Below are 25,681 nucleotides of genomic sequence, written 5' to 3'. Positions count from 1 at the left end.
TGTCAGGATCCCCCTCTTACCTCCAGTCACTGTGGCACAACAGCAGGTGGTCTGTGTTGGTACAATAAACATTGGCCATGATGGGAAGACTATGAAATAAATTTTTTAAAAAATAATCCTTGGCAAAATTAATTATTTTCAGTGGATGCAGATATATTTTATATAATTTCTCTAATATCGTAGTCTACAGTAACAAATCTGTTCCAGCCACTGTGTCATCTGTCAGAACATAATTATGATTTTGAAGAAACTGGCAGTGTAAATGAGAAAGACATCTTTGCCGAGCTGAAAGTCTTGCAAGAACATCATTACCAGTAAGAGCCAAAATTTAGTCCATTATTAAGCAGAAATTTTTAGAGTTTCCCAAGATTAATCAGCAAGTGAACGTAATCTCCCCTTGATGATGAACAGTTGCATTGTGTCACACCATGAAGCCTATGGAAAGACAAAGATTAGGAATGTTTTGATTGGGGATTATTACTATGAAACTCCATGAAAAGTCTATCCTTTAATAGCTATTCTAGGTTATCTGTTTGGGGGAAAAAAAGTTGTGCTTTCTCTTGTTTTCATTGTCATAAGCATGTCAGCCATTTTGTGGCCATGCTCAGGACCTGTCATTCATTTTTCCTCTTATTTTCATTCAGCGTTTATAGTTTACAAAGGAAGAGAAATCAAATAAAAATTGTTAAGAATTTCTACATAGATAGTTGTCTATTAAAAAATAAAGACACCCACTTCAGTTCATGCTTTTGCTATCGTATCTGATTTTCCGCTTTTAAGCTATTGTCTTTTCTGTATTGGTGGTATAATACAATCAACAGTTTATTATTTAGAAGAGCAAATTCATGGCAATAACAAATCTGCATATCATGGTTTGTTTAATGTTACAGCCCTCAGTCATGCTCACTATGAGGAATTACTGTGCCAACATCAGTGGTTACAAAATTAAGAAAAAAAACATAATTAGGATTTTAGGACTAGTTTTCTTGAGAAGAATAAGATGGGTGGGTGAGGGGTCTGCACTGGTGTCAGATTAGAAGAAAGACAAAAACAACACTGTCAGAGATAAGTCCTGAAGTTTTTTTGTGGCATTTTTTTTTCTCAAGAAAGATTTGCTAAAGACTGAATGTGATTATTTTCCTGTAAATGCTGTAAAATCTAATTTGGGGTGATTTTTTTAGAGCATAGCATGGGGCAAAGTTCATAATGAAAGCATTACCCTGGATTTTTTTTCCTTCTGGTATTATTTCAGTTTAAAGGTATATGACACATAATGTAAGTTGGATATTAATATATATTTTTATGTGCAGTATTTTATAAAAATTTGGGCAGGATGGCATCTAATCAAAAAGTAAATCTCTTGCAGACACTTGCAAGCCCTCCAAGGGGCGAAATCTCCCCAGCTGCTGAAAATAACACACAGTGATGAAGAAGGGGAAGAGGAAGAAAAAGGCTGCAGCCTGAGTGACAGCTGTGATGAAGATTTCAAAGGAGCCTTTCAGGACATCACACAAATGATCTCGTCAGAAGCTTCTTCTGGTCACCATCTTTCTCAGTTGTCATCAGGTATTATACAACTAAGAGGGCAAACTGGAGTGCCATTTGTATATGTGATATTTAAAGATTAGAGTGTGGTATCATTAAGGCAAGCAAATGCTGAGGAAAAGGAGAAGGTATTCTTAGCTCACTGTGAGGGAGTGAGGAAGAAAAAAAAGGTATGGAATTTATAGTGTGTTAGAAACAATAGCAGCAGCAACTTCTGCAGTTCTCCTGTCTCACTACAGGTATTGATCAGCATTTTGGGATGCAAATAATTTAGAACTTTTCAGATGTTACCAAAAAGATTTAACAGGCAAGCCACAGAGACGACCCAACTCTTTGCTGTGTAAACCCAGCCACAGTAGTGTAGTTCATGGTCTGCAGTTGTTAAATGGTTTAGCACGGTGCACAAAGTGTTTAAGATAGTTGCTGAGAGATACGTTGAGAATCTGAACAGACTTGGCACATAACTCCTTTAATCATAGTGAAATTACATAGAAATTTATTACTCAAATTCTAGCCTAAGCAAAAGATTTTTAAGCTGTGCTATTGTGTTTCTTTCAACTGTGTGTGATTCTCAGACTGCCTGGACAAGTCCCTGCAGTTTTCCAGAAGTGACTTCCCATTGCTTTCTCCCTACGGTCACGAGAAAGTGATTAGCCCAGAGTTACCCAGGCGGCTTTTGTGCTTAAGGTGGGACTAGAACTCTTGGTCTCCCAGTTTCTGACCTGATACCTTAACCACTACATCAAATTGGTTCTCAAGTTCTGCTTAGTACCCACTAAAAATGTGGCAGAAGCAGCTATTCGGTAAAAAAAAAAAAAAGATAAAGGTTCCCCCGCACATGCGTGCTAGTCGTTTCCAACTCTAGGGGCCGGTGCTCAACAATTCTTAAAAAAGTGCTATTTACAGACCTGCAAATGTATAGATATTCCCTGTTATTAAGCTATCTAAAATATTCAGAGAAGACATATATTGCACTGAAATTGAGAGCTGCATATAAAATTAATCATTCCTTTAGAGCTTTGGAATTATTAAAGTTGGGAATTCATGCCATTCTTTCCATCCTGGTAAGTTTCTCTTACAGAACTCAGCAATCTTTTGAAAGCCTTTTTGGGTGAAATGTTTTTGCTGCTAAATTGATGGTGTGCTTTCCCCTCACATTTCAGATTCATCACCTAGCCTTGCAAATGCATTACCAAGCATTGCAAAGCGCTCTCTCCAACCTTCTCCTCCAAAGTGTCCTTCACCTGTCTCCATGGGCATGACAGCTGGGCTTGTGAGAACCAGACACCTGAAGATACCTCACTCAAAAAAAGCTGTATTAAAGCTGCAGCCTCCGTTAGTTGTGAACAGGGAGGAAGTGCAGCATATGGCTGAGAGGACTGCTGCTCTGAATCTTCACAGAAAACCAGATGCATCACCTAATGCAGCACTCTTCACACGGAGGGAAACAGTTTGTGGCAGCAAACAGATTAGGAGGCCCTTTTCAGTACCAGCAGCATTTGGACCAACAAATAGGTTTGGATCTTATCCCCAAAGCTGATTCATAGTTATATATGGGCCAGGTTAGGTATACCTGAGCCTGCTTAAACCACTAAAAGGTAAAGGTAAAGGTTCCCCCGCACATGCGTGCTAGTCATTTCCGACTCTAGGGGCCCGTGCTCATCTCCGTTTCAAAGCCGAAGAGCCAGCGCTTGTCCGAGGACAACTCCGTGGTCATATGGCCGGCATGACTAGACGCCAAAGGCTCACGGAACGCTGTTACCTTCCCACTGTAGTGGTCCCTATTTTTCTACTTGCATTTTTACATGCTTTCAAACTGCTAGGTTGGCAGAAGCTGGGACGAGTAACAGGCGCTCACTCTGTTATGCAGCACTCGGGATTCGACTCGCCAAACTGCCGACCTTCTGATCGACAAGCTCAGTGTCCTAACCCACTGAGCCACCGCATCCCTTGCTTAAACCACTAGCCAAATGCTATCACAGTGGCCAAAAATGTATTGACACAGTTTTAATTTGGGGCAATGTTATCCATTATCCAATGTATGACAGGTTACTTAGCAACCCTTCAAAGTTACGATGGGCCCTGAAAAAGTCTATTTATAACCTACATTTAAAAGTCTAGCCTGTCCCCCCCATCACAAGGTCTTGGTTATGATCTTTAAGTCCTTACATGGCATGGGTCCGGGTTACCTCAGGGACCACCTGCTGCCGGCGTCAACTCCCCTCCACCCTCCTCAGGGTGCCTCCGGTAAGGGAATGCCGACTGGTGGCCCCCAGGGGGAGGGCCTTCTCTGTGGGCGCTCCGGCACTATGGAATCAACTGCCGGTGGAGCTCCGGATGACATCAGACCTCCGAACCTTCCGTCGCGGCCTGAAGACCCACTTATTTGAATTAGCTGGTCTGGCCTGATGGGGGAATATGGGCTTTTAAAATTGTTGTTCTTAGTATTGTATTATTGTTTTTATCTGGGCATTGGTTTAATCTTATTTTAACTTTTGTATTGTAATTTATATATGCCCTGTGAACCGCCCTGAGTCCCTAGGGAGAAGGGCGGTATACAAATTAAATAAAACCTAAAAACCTAAAACCTAAACATGACCACCATCTCTGCAACTGGCCTGCATTTATGGCCATCTGCAATGCCCTGCAGTCATGTGACTATAATTTGCAAAACTGGTGTTTACTCCCAATTTCCAGCGGAAAAACGATGGGTTTGCTATACAACTGCAGCATTCATTTATGACCACTGCGAAAAAAAGATTGTAAAATTGGGTGTGGCTACATGACCCATTCAGTAACAGACGCAATTTACAACTGAAATTACAGCCTTAGTTATGGTCACAAGCCAAGAACTACCTTTATAAAGTTTGGCTAAAAGATAACCAGCCTGAAGTCGCCAAATAAGAATCCTTAGCTGAGGTTTGACTTGGAGCTGGGACATCTCAGCCTCAGTTCAAAAACCTTAATCATTAACACACACACACACACACACACACACACACATTTTTTATATTAAGTTGCAAGCTAAGTTGTTTTTCTCTTGCTGGAAGTGTTGCTGTTGCTACCTGGTGTCCCTTAGTCTCCCACCCAGGAAGGAGACAGAAGTTACCTGTTCTTCCTTCTGCAGCTGTGAGAGACGGAGACAGAGCAGAGAAGCGGTCATTTTTTTTCCTATCCTTACCCATTTAGCTCCAGGATGCAACCTTCCCATGGCCACTGCCTGTCTTTGAGTAGACTGAGTTGGTCCCTATTCACAGGCTCCCATTGTAGATATTCTGGCAAGTGTCTTCACTATAGAAGATGAACCTGCTGAAATTTTAATCCCTGGGATTTTAGGGAGTTATCTATTCTTTCTGGTAGTTAAAATATAATTTAAGCTATGCCTAAGCACGGGAGAAAGATTTGAATGTGATGCCTCATATTCAACAGTTATTTTCCCCCCGTCACAATGATTCCCCCCCCCCGCAACAAACTACCTGTGTCACTTTTTTCCTTTCCCCATAACATTTTAAATAATCTATGACATAACGTTATTGCAACCATGCATCTCTCCCACCACCAACCGGCAATTTTTTAATAGTGTGGCAGGAAAGTATTCAATGTGACAATGTTCTGCCATGACTTAATGGAGACGAGGGCTTAGAAATAGGCTTCAGTAGCAACCCAGTTAAAGCACTGGAGATACTTAGAAGACTAGAAGACCATCTGTTCCTCTTTATTTGGTCCGATAAACTTACTAATTTGTTGAATCTCTTCTCTTTAGAGCCACTGTGGATAGAAGCCTACCTAAGACAATCACCCATCAGATACCTGCCACTCATTCATACACAAATATGCCAGAGAGATTTGCAGTGCTGAACATGGTCCACCCTCTGACCGCCAAAGCTGCCTTGCAGAGCTTGTCAAAAAGGCCAGATATCTCAATGATTGCTCAAAGCAAGGCTCCCCAGTTGTAGGAAATGCCCCGAACAAGCTGTGCATGTCTTGTTGCCAGGTCTCAGAAGCTCTCAGCTGTACTTGATTTCCTGTCTTCCCAGGAGCAGCACAGGCCAGCTTCTCCGATTCAGCAGCCTGATTCATCACTGAGGGTGACGGTGCCCCTACGCAAGCAGAGCAGTTGAAAGAAACAACTTGACTTCTCTCCAATTAAACTGCTGCTGTGGAGAATCAACGATTCCCCCCCACCCCCAGCGGCCTTCCTTTTTAGCAGCCTTTGAAAGGAAGGGGAAAAAGGGCTTGTGACTACATCGCTGATGTTTAGAACAGCTGTTTGAGTGGTCTCAGGAGCCAGGGTGGTTTCCTTGACTCAGCTGGTGGGAGGATGATACAACTGGTTCCCTCAGCTGCAGCTCCAAAGTGTCAGCCTTCTCCCATAGTGATTAAGAGGCTGGGAACAATAGGCAGCTTAATCTGAAGAATATGTTGTTTTTTTTGTTTCATGTTCCTTGACCAGCAGACTCCTTGGTTTCAGGTACTAGTTTTTACTTCAACTAATGTAAACAACCTATGTTGCTTGGTTACAATTTTCAGCATGGAATTACCAAATAGCAAGAAATGTAGGACCATTTGACCAAATCACTTTATTTGTCTTGAAAGAAATGTGTGGCATACCTCGAGATTGTATTTTCTTCAAGTCAGGTGACCAGTATGTACCCATATCTTTATATCAAATGTGGGTGGTTCCTAACAATTACTCATTTACCTCAGGCTTTTCATGTCTATTTACAATAAATGTACTTTTAGTTCAAATTTCCTTAAGTTGTAGAGCATTTTTAGATTGACAGAGAAAAACGCATTGTTCGTAAGTGTCAGCATTTAGGTGCGAGGTACAATGCTATTCTAGTAGTCCTGCCTATTAATTGGCACATAGATGGATACAGTTTTCACTTGGTCTTTGATGTGTAATATGGATGGTGGTGTTATGAAAATCAGGGACTCCCACATAGGGCTAGTAGGTGGCCCTGTTTTGATTGTGGTATTTGGAGCAAAGTAGCAAATTCATGAGATTTGTTACTTGCCATAGTTCATACTGTATCTTTTTCACACAAGTCTTACAAAGTGTATATGCTAACAAAAGAAAGGTTTGTGTGAATTGAAACTCAAATATGTATAGGTTATTATTGTGACTATTTTGAAACCAGGTATTGTAGTTTTCAAAATTAATATTGGACAATTTTGGAGTGAGGTTTACAAAGACATAAATTATGCAACAATCCAACCTATAAGCTATTCCTTTTTGTTCAGATTTTTAAAAATGCATAATGATATCAATAACGTTGATATAAACTCTTTGGTAGGCTCTTATGTTGAAGCTTAAATATTTGTAAACCATGAAAAGTCTTCGAAAAGCTCCAAAACTCTGCTTCTATTCACCCCATAGTGGGGTCCTGCTGAATTTCATAACTGGAATATAGTTTTATAGGAAAGTAGTACCCAAAATGATATGTGGGAGCATTAGCCTTAAAAATAGGTATACCCTATAAATTAATTGTTCAATCCAGTTTTTGTAGGAATTGAAATTCTGCCTTTTCTACACACACAAAATATGAGCCAGCAGGCAATCTAGCCTTTGATATGTTCATATGCTAACAGTATAAAGAACTTAATGTAGCAAAAATATTTTGTAAATTGGATTCAGATTTACATGCTGAAATCAAGGAGACTCCAACCAACCTCATAACCCTTGAATTGCAGTGTGTTTTCCCTAAGTAACTGAATCCAACCCACAGAATACTCAGTGTTATTTCCAGTCCTGTATGAAGATACTGAATAAACCTATCAAGTGGTAACCCCTTTCACTTGCTCATATCATTATGTATAGGGAAATGCAGAATATTTGCAAAGTTAGGGCTTGATTGGAAAAGAAAAGTGGCTTTCATTCATTTCTTTATGCTTAAACATACTGTAAAAAAGGTAAAGGTAAAAGGTAAAGGTTCCCCCGCACATGCGTTCTAGTCGTTTCCAACTCTAGGGGCCGGTGCTCATCTCCGTTTCAAAGCCGAAGAGCCAGCGCTTGTCCGAGGACGTCTCCATGGTCATGTGGCTGGCATGACTAGACGCCAAAGGCGCACAGAACACTGTTACCTTCCCACCGTAGTGGTCCCTATTTTTCTACTTGCATTTTTACATGCTTTCGAACTGCTAGGTTGGCAGAAGCTGGGACGAGTAACAGGTGCTCACTCTGTTACGCGGCACTCAGGATTCAACCCGCCAAACTGCCGACCTTCTGATCGACAAGCTCAGCGTCCTAACCCACTGAGCCACCGCGTCCCTTACAAACATACTGTAGAACTGCCAATTCCCATTTACCAATGCAAAAAAAGTTGGCTTCTCTCATATTGATTATGAAAAAGCACCTAGGGAAAAGGTGCTGAAGCCTTCCAGACCTTACCTGACCTTCCAAAAGGACCCTCTCATTTTCTTTTTCTTTCTTTTCTTTTCCTTTTCTTTTCCTTTTCTTTTTCTGCTTTGCTAACTTTGGTTGATGGAAAAGCCATATATAAAGGAACATTCCTGGGAGAAGCCATCCATCACAGTTGGAGAATCTGACTCTTATTAGATGCCAAATTATTTCCCAACTTCTCAGCTTAGCAAGGAGACTCCTTTCTTCGGCTCAACCTATCACTATTTTGGTTGATCAACAGCAAGATAACCTGTTCACAATGATACTTCTTCCATTCTCATGCTAAAACACTTCTAATTTGTAAGGTGATCCTTCCTTCCAAAGTAGCTAAAGACACATTAATACTTGCTTCAGAACTGGAAGTGCAACTCATAAAAGTAAGTGTACCTTGTCAGACAAATTTTGAGGCCTGCTTTGTATTTGAAGAAGTCACACATCTTCACTCCTATTCATTAGCTTGTTGTTTAGCATTGCAGCCTCTCCTTAGATGCAGATCAGTTGTAGCAGGAAGATACATCATATAGTTGAAACCATGTTTCGAGTGAGCGCTATTCTGTCCTATCAGAGATACCGCAGGAATTGTGTCAAGCGTCTTGAATGTCTGAAAAATGAAAGAGGGAGACATAGTCCATAATATAATGGCCACATGTGTCTTTGAATACTGCTGTTGGACTTCACAAAGCGCTCTCCTGTTAGAACTCTACAGAGACTATTTTGCTCTATTTGTTGTGGCTGTTGCTTTGTAGCCGTTAAGACAAGATTTGGGAAAAGATATTGACGTGAACATTTTCTTGCCTCTGCCACACCCTTAACTCAAATGTTATTTTTCCTTTCATAATTTTCCAACTTCGAATGCTGGCAAAATATACGACTGTGCAGGTGAGTGGGGAAAAAACAAACTCACGTCATTCTTCCTTTTTTCTGCTCTTAAGATAAAGCCTGAAATAGCATAACCTCTCTCTCTCCATTCAATCCTATTTAAAAATTCTGCAAAAGGCATTTTATATGTTTAATCTGACCTGCACAGCTTCAAAAGTGATGGAATGTAAAGTTAATTAGCATTTGTTCAATAAAAGACTTTACTTAAAGCCTGAAAGTTAAATCTGAGCCTTCAGTGTACAACAACATCATGGCTATATTTTTATTCATTTTTGTCATTCTGCACTGTTAAATCTGGCCTTAGCAAACAAAAGGAGCACCAGGTTTATTCTGCCCGAACTCATTTTACTTAACAATGTACCTGAACGTAATCAGAAACTACTATCATGTAATGCTGTTAATATTTTATTCCTTCATAAAGTGGTATAGGCCAAGAAGTACTGGTGCTTTTAAGTCTTTTTTTTTTTTTGAGTTAATAAGAGTTGCTGTGCACTCTCAGTAAGTCGATAAACTGTTTGCCTAAGAGCAAGCCAGAGGAAAAGAAACAAGATTTCCTAGTTAATAAGTCATCATCAAAAAGAGTTTTTCAGCTGGAACTGACTTATTGAGGTGGCACAGTTCCACCAAGTTTGAGGGTTTCCCCCTCCCATGTTTTTCTCATTCTTTCTTGCCTATGATATAAAATTATTACCCCGAATCAGTGCTACAGTGAACCTAGGAATTGGAACAGGCATCAGCAAAATCTTATTTCAAATTGCACATTTTTTTTATGAGGTATAGATGTTCCCGAGTCTGTAGGATCATAAGATGTATTAGAACAGGGCTTTTCAACCGGTGGTACGCGACTGTCCTAGAGAAGTGGTAGCGGGGGGGGGGAGAGAGGAATGAGTTGAAGCGGCAGCAGCATCACAGAAGCCCAAGGGAGAGACAGCTGGAGCTGCGAGCTCATTGGCGCTTCCGAAAGCAGCGCTTAGCTGGAGGTGCACGGAAAAGGAGGGGGGAGAGGAAAGGATATAAAAAGAGGTTTTGGTGGGCGCATGCACAGGAGGTAGCGAGTGCCTGCCATCCCTGCTGACCACTCAGAAAGAAAAGAGGCCGGCCCAGGCCGACCGGGTGCTGATTGACAACCTCGTAGCTACCATCAAAGCCAGAACGCGCTCAGCCTTAGATCCACAGGGCAGCCCTGGAACCAGTGATGGGCCACCTCATTGCCTCAGCCCTGTCCCTGCCCTGCCCCTTGGGCACACGCATAGAAGGTAGCGGTGAGTGCGTGGGGCCTGGCATCCCTGGGGCCCACATTTTGAGTGCTTTCCAGGTTTATTTTTTAAAGCCGCCTGAGGCTCCAGGCAGGAAGCTTCCCGTTTTCACTCCTCTGCCCCCGTGGTTGTCTCTGTGCCTGAAGGGCCTCTGCGTGGCTCTCAGCTCACCTCTCCCAGTGTGTGTGGGTGCGCGTGCGGCATGGGGGTGGAGTCTCGCCTCTTGCAGCCCCACGCTGTGCATTGGGGAGGAAAAGAACAGGAGAGAGAAGAGAGGCTGCGATGGGAGCTTCTTCAAGCCTTCCACGGGGTTGGGAGCAGGAGCTGAGAGGTGCAGCTGAGGGACAAGATGGCAGCACCTTAAGAAAAAGAAACAAATACTCCAAAAGAAACCAGCTTTCATTATTGTGTAACCTGCCATCACAGAAGGTCTCTGTTGAGGGTGCGGAGCTGCAAGGGGTGAGACCCCCCCCACCCGCCTGTGCACACACACAAACACACACACACACAAACACATGCGCAGGTCTGAGGTGAGCTTAGAACCATGCAGAGGCAACAACAGGGTGAAGGGGTCAAATTGTGAAGCCTCTGCCCACCACTGCCTGCCTGCAGTGGAGCCTCTGGCAGTTTTTTTTTCTTTCAAAAAAGGGAAGGAAGGTAGGTAGGTAGGAAGGAAGGAAGGAAGGAAGGAAGGAAGGAAGGAAGGAAGGAAGATTATAATGAGGGAGGGAGGGTCTGAGAGAAGTCCTACCTTAGCACTTGGCCAAGACCAGCCCTGCTGCCCTTTTGCAATCCCCTTGTCCCCTCTTCCCAACTCTCCTGGTGGTCTCCCATCCTATCGCTGAGGATACTTTGGTTACAAAGCCAGGTCTCCTCGCATGGAGAGGGAGTGGGCCTCCCTCTGACCCACTCATTTTGCCATCCCACACACACACCATGAGCAACCTGGCCAAGGAGAGCGAGCCAAGCAGCAGCCTCGAGGAGAAGGTAAGCATAGCTGGGGGTCCCCTTGGGGAAGGCTGGGCTGGGCTGGGCGCTTGCCCTCCACTGCCCAGGGCTCTGGGCAGCCTGCACTGCCGGGGGTCCTCTGCGTGGCCTTGAGAGCAAAGGAACCACCACCAAAAAAATTAAAACTGGTACGTTTTTCCTTTTTTTTTTTTACGGTTTGTAACATTTTATTAGATTATGGAATAAAATACAAAAATACAAAAGCAAATAGAAAGAGACAGTGGGAAGGAAGAAGGGAAAAAAAGTGAGGGGGAGAAGGAAAAGGAAAAGGTATTGGCTTCCGACTTCCTTTATCGCAGTAGAATGAAACATTAACATTGAACCTCAACTTTTTACTTTCCCATAATAGCAGTGCTTTTCTTGTAAAAGAAAAAGGTGCCGGAACTCACACACGTCACACAACCCGCCTTGTCTACCCTACAAGGTTCCATCCAAAAAAGGTGCCGGAACTCCGTTCTGAGCGTTCTATGAGGGAAAAAAAAGCCCTGCATAATAGTATAAGCTAGCCATTTCTATAACAACAAATGAATCTAAACAGTAAAACCCAAAATCCGACACACACCCCCTTTTTTTTCAGTCATCAAGTTTTTGACACCTTGCTGAGCACAGGTGGTTCTCGAATATTGTTATGTCCTAAAAGTGGTACAATCTGTGAAAAGGTTGAAAAGCCCTGTATTAGAAGATAACGGAAATAGAAGTTTTTTCTAGTATGCTTTTTCCACAAGTTACTGGCCTTCCAGATGAATTGGCTGTGCGAATGCCGCAGTCTCCAAATCGCACGAGAGGTTGTTGCCCTAATACAGGGGTCGGCAACCTCGGCTCTTTTATGACTCGTGGACTTCAACTCCCAGAATTCCTGAGCCAGCTATGCTGGCTCAGGAATTCTGGGAGTTGAAGTCCACGAGTCATAAAAGAGCCGAGGTTGCCGACCCCTGCCCTAATACAAAGAGGGACACTGGTGGGAATTCTTACACCAATCCGTATTTGAACGACTGTTTTGTCTCCTAGGCTCCATTTGCTTTTTACCTTTATGCCTGATAGTTTGTTTCTATCAAATCAACGATGTGCAAAGATGCACATTGTAGAGTTCTCTTGAATGAAAAGGTAATAACTATTTTAAAGTATAGTCAAACGCCCAAACCTGGGAAAACCTAACAGGAAAGCAAAACTATGCTGACTAGAGTAATTACATCTTTTGCACAAAAGCTCTTTATTGTGAGAAACCTCCCCTGAGGTTTAATAGCGGCAGCTACCTGGGGAAAGAGTTATTTTCCTCATATATTACAATGGAACCCACTGCTGTCTCTTTCCCCAGTGTTTTATTGGTTCCCAAGTCTCAAGTTCATAGTTTTCACAAGTTTGAGGAGGAAGATGCTCTCTCTATGCAACTGATAGCAAAGGACTTTACTTACTCTCATTGCTGGTTCCTGAGGCACTGGTTTCCATGACTGAAAACCATGACTGAAAAATCTTCTTCAGTGTCAGAAGAGCTTTCTTTAACTGCCAAAAACAATAAAAATACTGTTATGAACCCTAAAGCTATTTCTCCTTTCTGAAGAGCTTTTTTCCCCCCCCTAAGCTACCAAAAGAGTTTAAATCATTTCCCTACTTTGACAGTATCTAAGATGCTTGAATATTTTTGATCCCAGGACTGGAAAAATTCCTGTGCCCCTCCTAGAATCTCCAGAAATGCTGCTACCAAATTGTAATGTTGAATGTGACCAAAGAGTGACATTATTAAACAGATAAAGGGTAATCCTCTTAATGCTTTGGAGTACAGCTAGAAGTATGCTGCTCAAACCTCAAATATAAACCCGTGCCTAATATATACATAGGGACACGGTGGCTCAGTGGGTTAGGACGCTGAGCTTGTCGATCAGAAGGTCGGCAGTTTGGCGGGTTGAATCCCGAGTGCCGCGTAACAGAGTGAGCGCCTGTTACTCGTCCCAGCTTCTGCCAACCTAGCAGTTCTAAAGCACGTCAAAATGTACCGTAAGTAGATAGATAGGGATCACTACGGTGGGAAGGTAACAGTGCTCCGTGCGCCTCTGGCGTCTAGTCATGCCGGCCACATGACCACGGAGACGTCCTCGGACAAGCGCTGGCTCTTCGGCTTTGAAACAGAGATGAGCACCGGCCCCTAGAGTCGGAAACGACTAGCACCTTTACCTTTACCTTTTTTAAATATATACATAAAAAATGAGAACCCTGATTTAGCACTACTGAACAATGATGTGGATGAATATATTCCTGCGCACACTATCCATTGGGTTTTATAATTTATAAATTTACACATTTATTTTATATTCTATTTTTTCAACAAAAAAAGGATCAAGCAAACAGTTCATGGTAATGGAGAATGGGAATTTCACGTATTAGAACCACAGTGTGTTGAAGGGGAAAAAATGTCCTTAACATTTGGTGGATCTAAGGATATTTATTTATCTTTATGGCTAGATTGGATAAGCCTTCCACAAATGCTTCTGACTCTGTAATATAAAACCAGAGCTCAGAGATAGTCCTAACATGCTTAACACTGGGTAGAGATTTTCTCCCATCCCTTTTGCTTGAAGGAGAATCAAAATAGAATAGACAGAGATGATAACAGCTGACATCAAATATTTGGACTTAAAAAATTGTTTGACAAGTCATTTCATGGATAGTTAACTGGCTAAAGGATAGACAACAGAGCAAGAATAAATGAAGAATGAGATATTAGTTCTAGGAGGACAAGTACTCTTGTGATGGTTTGTATTATGTTTTTGTTTTGTTTGGTTGAAATTAAGGAAACTACATCAGTTTTTAGAAGTATAGGGCAGGGCTTTTCATCCTTTTCAGAGATTGTACCACTTTTAGGATATGGCAATATTTGAGTACCACCAGTCACCTAGCAGGTGGGACTGCGGTGGGTGCAGGAGGATGGGGGGGTCAGCAGGTCCTGGCTGGGCAAGGCTGGAGTGCTAGGCCTTTAGTTGGGGCTGCCAGCATGGTGGCGGGTTGGAGTGCCAGGTGAGTGTCACTTTGCACGATGAAGCCGACAGAGGTACTTGCAAGTCCTGCTCCAGCTATGGCAAGGAGCAGCGACTGTATCTGTGCTCAGGGGGTGAGGAAAAGGAAATGGAGAGACATGGTGGCTGGGCTGCCATGTGGCCCGCTGGATTTGGGGTTTTCCTTTGTGAACTGGGGTGGGCCGCCCCCTTGCTGTCTCCAGGGCAGCCCCAGGCCAAATGTACACACCCCGTGGGCATGTCAATCCCCTCTTCCTTCTTTTGTCTTCAGTGTAGCTGCAACTGACTCCTTTCCCCAAACTGCACTCCAGCTACCAGCTGGAGCCTGGCACAGATCCTGGGGCTCAGCAGAGCCCCAGCAACACCGTGGCTCCAGCTGACTCTCCCACAGGCCTGTGTTGCATTGCCACCACTTCAGTTCATCCCCACGCTACACTTTTACACTTTTTTTTACACTTTTTTTTACAGTGCTTTTCAACTCATCGTAAGCGTACCACCTGCCAGGTGCCGATGTACCACCAGTGGTATGCATACCACCAGTTGAAAAGCCCTGGTGTAGGGGATAGTAAATTAGGAAAATAGCATTTTAAAAATAAAAGTGGTTTTTCATTAAGGAATTGTTTGATTAAAAATAAAAGTAAATATTTGGATTCTGTCTGTTCTTTCTCAATTCATTTTTTTTCAGGTTTTCTGAGCACAGCACCAGAAAATTAGAGCTTTATTACAGGTATCTTCATGAAATTAGCAGTTAGTTTTAGTGTGGCTGCTTATGAAAGAATAAGTTGTTCCATTTGTTGCAAATTAATTGTGGATTCTGTGTGCTAAATGGTCTTTTTGATATGACTACCATAGTCAGACCTGAGAGAAAAGGAAGGGTTGGGATTTTTTTAAGAAAACAACAACAAAAAAGTTACATTCCCCATCTGTTTTCCTCTTGTTTTCGATGGAGTGATCATACAACGTTTTGAAACTTGTTGAAGAATCTATGGAAAGTTGCTTTGAGTTCCTAAAATTAAAAAAAAAGATTCTATAGAAAGTGCCTTACTTTATCGTTAAGAATGAATAGCTGTGACAGTGTTAAATAATGGCTTCCTTAAGCATGATTTATTACACAAATTACAATTGTTTAAGTTTGCACAATATACTAGGCCAATCTCTAAAATTTCAGGGAAGCCAAATTATTAGAATTTCCTACAAAAGTAAGAGAACTCAGCAATGGAATGAGCTGCTTCAAGGCAGGATTAGTTGTTTTCATTGGATAGATGCAAGCTTGGTCTGGAAGTTCATCTCTCAAAGATGGGCTGTCTGAAAATGTGGTGTTAAGCTGGATTAAATTAACACCTTCCACAGTGCTTATTACTGTATCACAATGTGACATAATTTTAAGCACTTCTAATCATAACTGGTTTCTACACCTTCCCTTTTCAAAGACAGTTGAATTTTCTTTGCTGTACCTTGGGCAGAATGAAAACTTGGAGAATTCATTAGTGTCTTCTTTGCCAACAGAAAGGGGAAACTTGTCAATGGAAAGGTCCACGTTATCACTATAAGCTGCTGCTGCTGCTGTAAACTGGTGAGGATTTACGTATTGTGACACCATCTCAGAAAAAGTGTGAGAGAAGGGTAAGTAGTTGTCATATCTGCTGCTTTTAATGTTTATACTTACACCATACCTTTTTATGAGAGATTCAAAAGAGAGATTCAAGGTGCTGGTAATGACCTATAAAGCCCTGAATGGCTTGGGTCCGGGATATTTGAGGGAACACCTGCTACCAGCATCAAGCTCCCTTCGTCCAGTGCGCTCGCAGAGGGAGGGTCTTCTCAGGGTGCCGCCGGTAAAAGATTGCCGGCGGATAACACCCAGGGGGAGGGCCTTTTCTGTGGGTGTGCCTGCCCTCTGGAACCAGCTGCCCGTGGAGCTCAGGACTACCCCTGACCTACGTTCATTCCACCGAGACCTGAAGACTTGGCTCTTTGAGCTCTCTGACCCAGGCTGAGAATTTTAACTGGGTTTTATTTTCAGGGATAATTTAATCTTTTATTTGTCTCTTAACTTTGTATTTTGTATTGGTATGATTTTAAAATGCCCTGTAAACCGCCCTGAGTCCTTTGGGAAAGGGCGGTATATAAATCTCATAAAATCTAAATCTAAAATCTAAAAGTAAAGTATCAAGATAAAAATACAGAAACTTTACAATGAGATATACTGTATATATAAAAGCCCTTAGGACTCTTCAGAAGTTTATTATTGTTTATGAGTACTCTGACCTCAACTTTCATCTGCTTTTCCCCAGAGCACCTAGTTTATATAGGTACAGATTTTTTTTCCCTATTCAAAGTACCAGCAGAGACAGAGCTGCTGAGGCCATAGCAAAAGTGGTGGTGAAGAATATCTAACTGAGCCAGGCAGACCACATGAACCCTAATGATGATGATGATGCCACAACTAAAGGCAAGTCAGGCTCTGTTATATTTGTTCTTCCTGTTCAATAACCCCAAGGCAGAATTGATTGACCTCCCCAAGAAAATTCACCATTTTCTTTTTTTTTAATTGAAAAGTTTTACATTTTATCTTTAACAATCCCCCCCTCCCTCCCCCCACCCCTACCTAACCCTCCCTATCCCTCCCTCCCCCTTCCCCCTCCCCCCCCCGACTTCCCAGAGCTAAGTACAAGGTATAAAAACAAAAAATAATCATAAACAACCATATGCTAACAACAATAAACTATTAAGTCTATCGCACTCTAGCTCATATGAAATGACTACAAGCAATACTAATATACAAAGGGAAAAAAAACTTATTCCAATTCTAAATGAAACTTTTTAGTCCCATATTTGTTCTGGATATAATCAATCCACTTGAAAATTCACCATTTTCATCTCCCATTCCCAAAGTGAGAAAATCAGTTCTGGTGGCACTGACCCACAAAGGATGCCAGATCCTGTTCAGGGCCTCCATCTGTACCTTTCTCTATTCTGCTGGGTACCGTAATCCAGGATGCAATTGGTAATGTCCAACTATCTTCTGGTGAGGACGTTCCAGACACAGTAAGGAATGTAACGTGGCCCCAAAATGCTTTCCCTGTGTCACCAAGGGAAGTGCCACAAGATAGAAATGCTGCACAAAGCCGGTGACTCTTGAGGCTTCCTCTAAACCACGGGTCCCCAAACCTTGGTCCGTGGACCGGCACCAGGTTGCAGCATACCAGAAACTGGGCTGTGCAAACAAGTGAAGTCCCATCTGTGGGAAGCAGGCAGGATATGAAACCACGTCCCCTCCTGGTCCCTGGAAAAACCGCTCTCTGGTGGTCAAAGGGCTGGAGGCCACTGCTCTAAACTATGTCAGTCTGATTCTCCCAGCCTACCTATATAACTAAAACAGCGATGGGAGAAGAAATAGAAAAAAAGCCAATGCACCATTTTCTTAAAAAATAAATCAGTCCCAGCTATGGCCTTGGTCATTCTTTCTCAGGTAAGAGAATGGTTAACCCTTTTTAAAAAAAGTTCTACTGAGGGAATTACAGGTCTTTTCATTTTTAGGGAGGGAAACATTGGCATAGGTATCAATCTCTTTAGATACTTTTCCCCATAAGAAAATTTATATCAGATGTTTCAAGAACAGATAAAGCTACCATTTGCCAGAAGGGCATGGATTTGGATCTTTTCTCACCATCATCTTTACAGAGATGGCCAAATAATGGCCAAGTGGTTCATTATAAGCTAGAGGCCAGTGGAGGGTCTGGGAAGCACTCTGTCATCATGAAATGCCGCAATAGTCTTTTATTGCACTTCTGGGTTTGCCCTGATTTGTTTGTTTAGACTTGGCAGAAAGTGGAGCAGCTTCCCTTTTAACAGTCAGAAAACAACAAACCACTTTCCAACTATTAGCTAAGATAGCTCACCTGGCCATTACGATCACAAAGAGTGGTAAGGCACTCGGGCCCAGCTCTGAAAAACTTTGTGGTGGAAAATGAAGATGGTTCATGAGCCAAGTTGACCCCTGGAGCCCAAACCTATTAAGCAGTGCATGTGAATAAGTATACAATGATTAATGTATGCAACTTGCCTGGTAGATTTTTTAAAAAAATTATCTGCAAAGACCATGAAAACCAAAGCTATTTCTAGAGGCAGTTTAGGAGAAAGGGAAGGTTGGGCTGGATTAATAAGTTAGCCACCCATCTTTACATTTTTCATAGTTTTAAATTCTAATCTCATTGCCAAGGAATTTTAAAGTTTATCTTTGCACAGAGTGTATAATCTGCCCTTTATAACCCTGCTGTACAAGCAGTATACTTTTTGACTGGAATATTTGGAGCTTGAGGATGAGCTGTGATCCTGTACTGCCTCCTGCTGGCTTGGAACACCCATGCGCCAAAATATGCTACGGAAGTGCGCATTTTACGTTTTACTGGTGGGGAAAATATTGCCAAGCTCAAAGGAGAGGTGGCTTGTACATACGTGCATCTCCTGTGCACATTATTCTAATGCAACCCCTTCTCTCAACACATTCTAGTACTTTTACCCTCTCATGGCTAACATAAATATGGACTTCATTTCTTGCCACCAACTTAAATGTCTTAAAATGGGAAACACTTTCAAAGAGGATAAGACAAAAAGTAGCCATTGGTCCTAATTATGTCCCTATCAAAGGCAGTAAGACTCCATATGTTAACATGAATAAAAGCAGAGGTCTTCAAACTCGGCCCTTTTATGACTCATGGACTTCAACTCCCAGAATTTCTCAGCCAGGCATGCTGGCTGAGGAATTCTGGGAGTTGAAGTCCATGAGTCATAAAAGGGCCGAGTTTGAAGACCCCTGAATAAAAGAGTGTCTTGGGTCAACTAGTAGGCCATTGTGAGAAGCAAAAGGTTGAACTAGATGGGCTTTTGATGTGGTCCAGCATGGTGCTTCTTTTACAAGGAAACAGCAGGAGCCAAGAGGAGAGGAAATAGAGCCACAGCAGAGGATCCAACTCAGCAATTTAAGGAAGCAACTGGAAAAACTGTTATGCCCAGCTTCCACATTTCCTTCAAACTGTCACTCCTATTCAGACAGTAAGCAAGCAAGGGACATCTTTCTTCACTAATATTTTCAGGGTCATCAGAATGATCTGATAGCCCCAATTTTACCCTGGTCCCCAGTACGCCAGTCTTGTTTCACTCCTAAGCTGTGTGATGTCTGCTTCCTCAACTCACTGGATTTCCATACTAGAAAAGATCTGCCAGTACCACATGAGTGCAAAGAGCGCCAGGTCATGGCATCATCACATCAGAATCTCCTTTGGTGGCCACAGCAATGCTGGGTTTGCTAAAGCCATTGTGGGGAAAGGCACTTGATTGTATGAATCACTTTTTTAGATTGATTAGAAGCACCATTTGCTTCCAAAGAAAGCATTCATTGTCCAATCACTCTCTGCCTCATTCATAATATTTTATGCAAAGTTTCATCATTTTTCACTTGTTGCCTTCTGATATTTTTTCATCACTTCTGATGCAAACACAATATAGCCACACATTGTTTTTTTAAAAGAATTGGTAATTTAATACGCCCTTTGTTTGAAAATGCTTATTCTTTGTATTAATGGGTGAGAAAGAAAACAGTGAAGGCTGATTGTACAAAATATTTTGGGGTTTGAGTAATTAGGCTTTTGGCAGCAAGTGCTAAACCCAGATGCCTTGCATGGTTTCCCACAGAAATAGGGTCCTATTTGCATGTCTTAAGAGTGATGTCCCATCATGTGTATCATCGGCAAATGAGAAGGGTCTCTGTTACTTACAGTGATGTGGTGCTGGGCAGGCAGAACGACATTCTTTGGGAAATGGTAGATAGAGACTGGATATCCTCCAACCCACTGCTGGATGATATAGCCACTTAGGTCAACCTCTTTATTCAACAAACAGTTGAAGATTCTGATAAATTTCCCTTTATGGTGCACACTGATGATCTTTAGAGTGCTGGTTTCAGCACAGCATCTAAAAGAAGAAGAGAACAAAGGACGTGAAGCAAATATAAATGGGTTAGATATTCAACAACCTTTATTAAAAACCAGTGCCATCCATGAGCATGTGGCTGATTACAGTGGTGGCCTTTAGGTTGTGCTAGACTTTGCAGAACCATCAGTACAACTTGAAAAAAAGTAATTAAAGAACAAATCAAGCCAAGTGGGAGAGTGGGAGAGACAGTACTGGGAGAATCAAGGTGCACTGCAGAAAATCAAGACTTTTCTCAGAAGATCAGCTCTCTGAAGACAACTCTGGAATCAGTTTATAGTGCTTGAGGCCCAATTGTGGTTTCTACTAGTTGTGGAATGCTGCACAGACAGACAATGCTATAAATTAAGGCTCTTGCCAAAACATGACAAGTACATCTTTAATTCAGGGTTTCAACCAAATGAGTTTGGTTAACTTAGCTGAGGGAGAATATCACAGGATTTGAATTTGGGGGAAGAGACAAAGAGTAGGTCCAAGAAGAAGAAGCAACATCAGTGGAAGCCTCTGATGATCCTGCTGCTGGTGCTCACAACACTGAATGGCAAAGCAAAGTTTCAGTGCAACAATAGCTGTTTGCACAAGCAAGATGGTGATGGACAAGGCGAACAAAAATGCCAAATATATTTTCAATCTGCTATCAACAAGGAGAAATGATGAGTGTAATATAAAGTCAACGTGAGTTGGCTTTAAAGGACCTCAGGGGTGACTTGCAAGTGGAATGGAGAGTTGTGAAGCAGAACTGAAAGGTTATATTCCATCACTGCACACAGATACGCTGCAAGGACCATATCCAGGGCATTCCATATTCTGTGAATGCCATGTTATTATTGATAAATGGATAAAAAAAATCCCCCTTGCTTTGATAAAGCAATAATAATAGAAATACTCCTACGAGAGCTGAACTCTGCGGACTCACCTCTTGCATTCTGGTAGAAAGGAGGCGAGCATCAAGTGGGGACATAGTTCCTCCTCCGACAGCCGTCCAAGAGAAAGACCAAGCTGAGTGAGATTAGAAGGACACAGGGTGGAAACCAAATCTACGGGAAAGCAAAAACACTGTCCTCATGTGACCCATTAATGTTTGCCAGTAAAACTTCAGAAAAAAAGATATTTTTGCTTTGCACTGAATAGTGAATAATGAAACCTGACTAGAAAGATTTGATTTCTAAATTGATGGTGGTCTTCATAACTGAGTTTTTATTACTTTTCATGTAATTTCATATAATTACAGTTTGGAAGGTGTGGGAGAAAGAGAAAAAAAATCTAAGGGTTTTGATTTTCCTTCCATCTTTCTTGTCTGCTCTGAAAGAGGATGCATTATTTAATATATTAGTTTTAAACAACTAGATGGAATATTCTAAATGATAGGGTAAACTGGAAGAGTACAGCAAGGTTGAAAAATAACTATATCTCATGCAAATTGGTAGCATTACCCTGGAAGCAAAGAAATTCATTTGGTTGCTAGGGTCTGGCATTCTTTTCAATGCTCAGGCTGGCGATTGAAAAGAATCAGTAAAGGAAACAGGGAAATGAACATTAATAGAAGAAAATCAAAGTAAATAAATGGTCATATTACCAGACAGTGTAGACTACAGCATGCAAGGAAATTATTGACCTCCCAAAGGGAGAGGGGAGTTGTGTGGAGGAATTAAAGGTACAAAACTTAGGATTTGGGGAAAAGTATAAAAGCTGTGAAGCTTGGAGTGCAAAGGATTTCAGCTGGGCAACCAATGGATGCACAGGAAGAGAAAAGCAGGAGGATAGTAAGCTTTCTACATTGTGTCAGATTGCATAATCGCCATTTTTAAGGCAATAACATTTCAGGCAATTCCTTAGGTGAAATTTTCTGAACAAATTAAAGAAATTGTTTAACAATGTTTCATGGCAAATCGAGCTGTTGGTATATTATCTTTATTTCCTAAAATATCAATTAGTGTAACATAAAACTTCTTACAAGATTTCTTATTATATAATTATACTAGCAAATGAAAATATATCTTTAGTGTTAGAAAGATATTGGAAAATCACCTTGGGTACAAATTAACAGAACAAACAAGTTTGAAAAATCAGCAGGGAAGGATTTGTTTCCAACTGATTTCTTTGTCTATCCATCTGACCAATTCAAGGTAATGGCCCTTAGGTTTTTAAGCAAAATATATATATATATAAACTTTATTTAAATGTTTTGTTCCTTTCAGTCCAAATTCTCCAACATCTCAAGAAAAGTTTCAACTGCAAATTTGATAAGGGTGTTATGCCATCTCTTTGCCCGAGTTATTTATAAAAATTATGAAGCATATCTGGCCCATTACTGAATCCAATGATACTCTTATTGGACACTTCAACTGCAATTAGAAAAAGAACCATTAATTTACATTCTTTGAATAGGGTTTTCAGTCCAGTTGTGGAACTACCTGATAGACATGCTGTCCAGGCCATGCTTAACTAGATTATTAATCATAAAGTTAAAAGGCCATTTTTTTGCATGAAAATGAGTCAGGCTGGAAAGATTATTTAGTAATTCCAGTTGGGATGGGAGGAACATTTCACATTCTTCTAAGTTAGGGCTTAGCAGGGGACCAGGTTAAGACGTGAATATTTCATCTTTGCCATCTTTACTGAACACAGTAGTTTATTTACCAGAGATGGAACAAACCAAGACATTAACCTGGATTACAAACCAGGGGTGTTGTGATTATCTCTGTGATGCATGTATGACTCAGCCAGGCAACAGGAGCCCCCCACTGGAAAGTTTGCACCTACCTTTCTTTCCTGGGACTTTGTCGTCCGAGGAAGGCAGGCTTGAAGAAGATTCTGCCACCTTGCTCTCAAATAAGGCAAAATCTGATTTCAAAGAAGTGAGGAGAGCTTGCGAGGACAGTTCAGATGGTGCCTTGCTCTCTACTCCTGAGCTGTGGGATTAGAGAGAGAGTTCTGTAAGGGTACTTTAGGGGGTTCTAAGCTTATCTTGCACATAAAGGGGGAAAAAAGTGACAGGGCAATGGATTTCTGTCTGCTCACAAGACAACATTAATAGTAGAAGAAAAACTTAACATCAGGTTGTCTTGAGGAAAAACTTCAATTACATCATGCCTCCTACAACTGGTGAGGGTGGGGGACGGGAGGAGAGATCCTTCTCTTTGTGATGTGGGACTTGCCAAATTCACGGTGACTTGGAAGCCAGCCTTCTTTAGAGGGATCTATCTGTGTTCTGTAGAGGGACGCGGTGGCTCAGTGGGTTAGGACGCTGAGCTTGTCGATCAGAAGGTCGGCAGTTTGGCGGGTCGAATCCCGAGTGCCGCGTAACAGAGTGAGCGCCTGTTACTCGTCCCAGCTTCTGCCAACCTAGCAGTTCGAAAGCACGTAAAAATGCAAGTAGAAAAATAGGGACCGCTACAGTGGGAAGGTAACAGCATTCCGTGCGCCTTTGGCGTGTAGTCATACCGGCCACATGACCATGGAGACGTCCTCGGACAAGCGCTGGCTCTTCGGCTTTGAAATGGAGATGAGCACCGGCCCCTAGAGTTGGAAACGACTAGCACGCATGTGTGGGGGAACCTTTACCTTTATCTGTGTTCTGTAAAGTGATTTCCCCTCTGCTACAGTATATGTTGGGTCCCAAGGCTAACTTCAAACCTTTACAATCCTTTTCAAACATGTTTATTCTGAAATATTTTTATGATTATGGTAAACTGCTTCAGGTTACACATGCACATGCACACACACATGCACACACTCACATGGGTTAGAAATACAGTAGTTCAAGTAAATGCATTTCATGCTGTCCCCAAACCAGTCAATTTGGAATTGGAGGGTGACCTTGTTGGAATAATCATAGTCCATTCACTTCCGTTATCAGAAAGCTCAGGCTCACTCAACTATAATTATTTCATCATTGACCAGCATAGAAGCCTCAGCCTTCAGAAAGCATTAGGAATCTTTGGGATCATCAGAAACAAAGGACAAAAAGGGATTTTTTAAAAAAATCCCATTTATATCCTGCCCTTCTCCAAAGACTCAGGGCGGCTTACAATCTAAAGCACAAATCAATGTGCTTCACAATAGCCTTCATTCTATGTATATGCCTGCTTATTAGGGCTTTTGCCCCCCCAAAGCGGCATTATTACAAAGTCAGCTTAATTGCCCCCAACAATCTGGGTCCTCATTTTACCTACCTCGGAAGGATGGAAGGCTGAGTCAACCTTGAGCCTGGTGGGACTCAAACCTGCACTAATTGCAGGCAGCTGGTGTTACTTAAGGAGGCATTAGCCCACTGCTCCACCAAGGCTCTTTTAAGGTCTGGAATACTGCAGTAGTGTGTATTAGGGATTATGTGATCCTATTGTTTTCTCCACTGAGCTCTCCTAGGTCCTGATGATATTTACTCTTCCAGATACTATTTCTGACATGTCTTCACTATAAATACCTGATCTCAGTTGTCTTCTTTAAGTTCCTCCGCCAAGCCAGGCCATATAACAAAGATGCCAAGGCCCATGAATAGGCTTTAAGACTAGATGTGGGCATTACTCTCTGTATCCCAGATGGTGTGACTTTTGTTCCTCTAGGCAACCATATTGCATGAAAGCTCACAGCGCTATCTCAAATTTTCCAGTATGCTCATTGGGCCAAACACATTGGACATTTTATAATATCAGAATAACATTATTGACTTAGTCTTGGAAGAGCTTTGTAAAGGTAAGATCTCCCTCAGGTGATGGTCTTTGAGTCTAATAGAGGCTTTCATCAGGCAAGAGAAAGAAACAAGTGTCAACAACTTCTCTTTCCTTTGCAGTACTTTGCACCCCATAATCTGATTCAAAAGTTGAAAGATTCTTTGAAAAATTGTGGGATGGGGTGAGGCTGGGTGTGAGGAACAACGGGAGAAAACAGAAAAACTTCTTTTCTTCTTACTCATCTTCATTATATTCAAGATCCTTTCATCAATAGAAGACTCAACCCAAAGAAATTTGATCATTTTAGTCTGAACTAATAGATCCTGGTGCTTTAAAAGAATTGGGTTGGGCAAACAGCATCCTAGTCACAATAAGCAATTTTTGTGTAGCTAAAACATAAAGCCAAAGTCTCTTTAGATATAGTTGGCTTTATTTCACCTCTTCCTGTAGAACTGTTTCTGGCTTTTTTTCCCCCTCCAGATTTATATCTGATTTGCTTTCACTATAGGGAAAAGAGTGGAAGTGCAGACTTTGTATGTATGTGAGAAAGAAGGAAAATTGAAAAAGAAAAAAAATATAAAAAGGGAATCTGACCATTGAAAAAAGCTTTCTGAACTAGACAAGGCATTGAGCAATCACTACTCCAAAACAACCAATAACCAACAAACCAACCATAGTCAAAGCCAGAATGAAGGTTTGAGAATGGATGGATATAAGTTTATTGAGGAGGAAGAGATCCTTAGAAGCTAATCCATATTATTAACTGTGAATGAAGGGTAGAAAAAGCTTCCCCAGTCTTGTGCACCAACCCAAGGGAACTTCGATTCCTATTAGCCTCAGACATATTGCAGTCTGATGCACCAGAAGATCAGTAGGTTCTATCCCAATAACAGATCTGCGGAAATTATCTCAATTGAA

At 41.7% G+C, this 25,681-nt stretch overlaps 1 protein-coding gene across 1 annotated transcript in view; it reads left to right on the top strand.

The window, feature by feature from the left end:
• The window catches only part of LRRC56 (leucine rich repeat containing 56), a 39,313-nt gene extending 32,825 nt beyond the window's left edge, over positions 1-6,488 (top strand). The window contains exons 9-12 of the mRNA XM_083373947.1: positions 184-314; positions 1,367-1,566; positions 2,709-3,060; positions 5,309-6,488. Of these exons, the coding sequence (XP_083230073.1) occupies positions 184-314; positions 1,367-1,566; positions 2,709-3,060; positions 5,309-5,501 (876 nt within the window). The 3' untranslated portion in view covers positions 5,502-6,488. The remainder of the gene's footprint in view (positions 1-183; positions 315-1,366; positions 1,567-2,708; positions 3,061-5,308) is intronic.
• The last annotated feature ends 19,193 nt before the right edge of the window (positions 6,489-25,681 follow it).

Source organism: Vipera ursinii (genome assembly GCF_947247035.1).
Source record: "Vipera ursinii genome assembly, chromosome: 1".
Classification (NCBI taxonomy): domain Eukaryota; kingdom Metazoa; phylum Chordata; class Lepidosauria; order Squamata; family Viperidae; genus Vipera; species Vipera ursinii.
The sequence above is the reverse complement of the archived record's forward strand: the minus strand, read 5'-3'. Positions and strand labels throughout refer to the sequence as shown.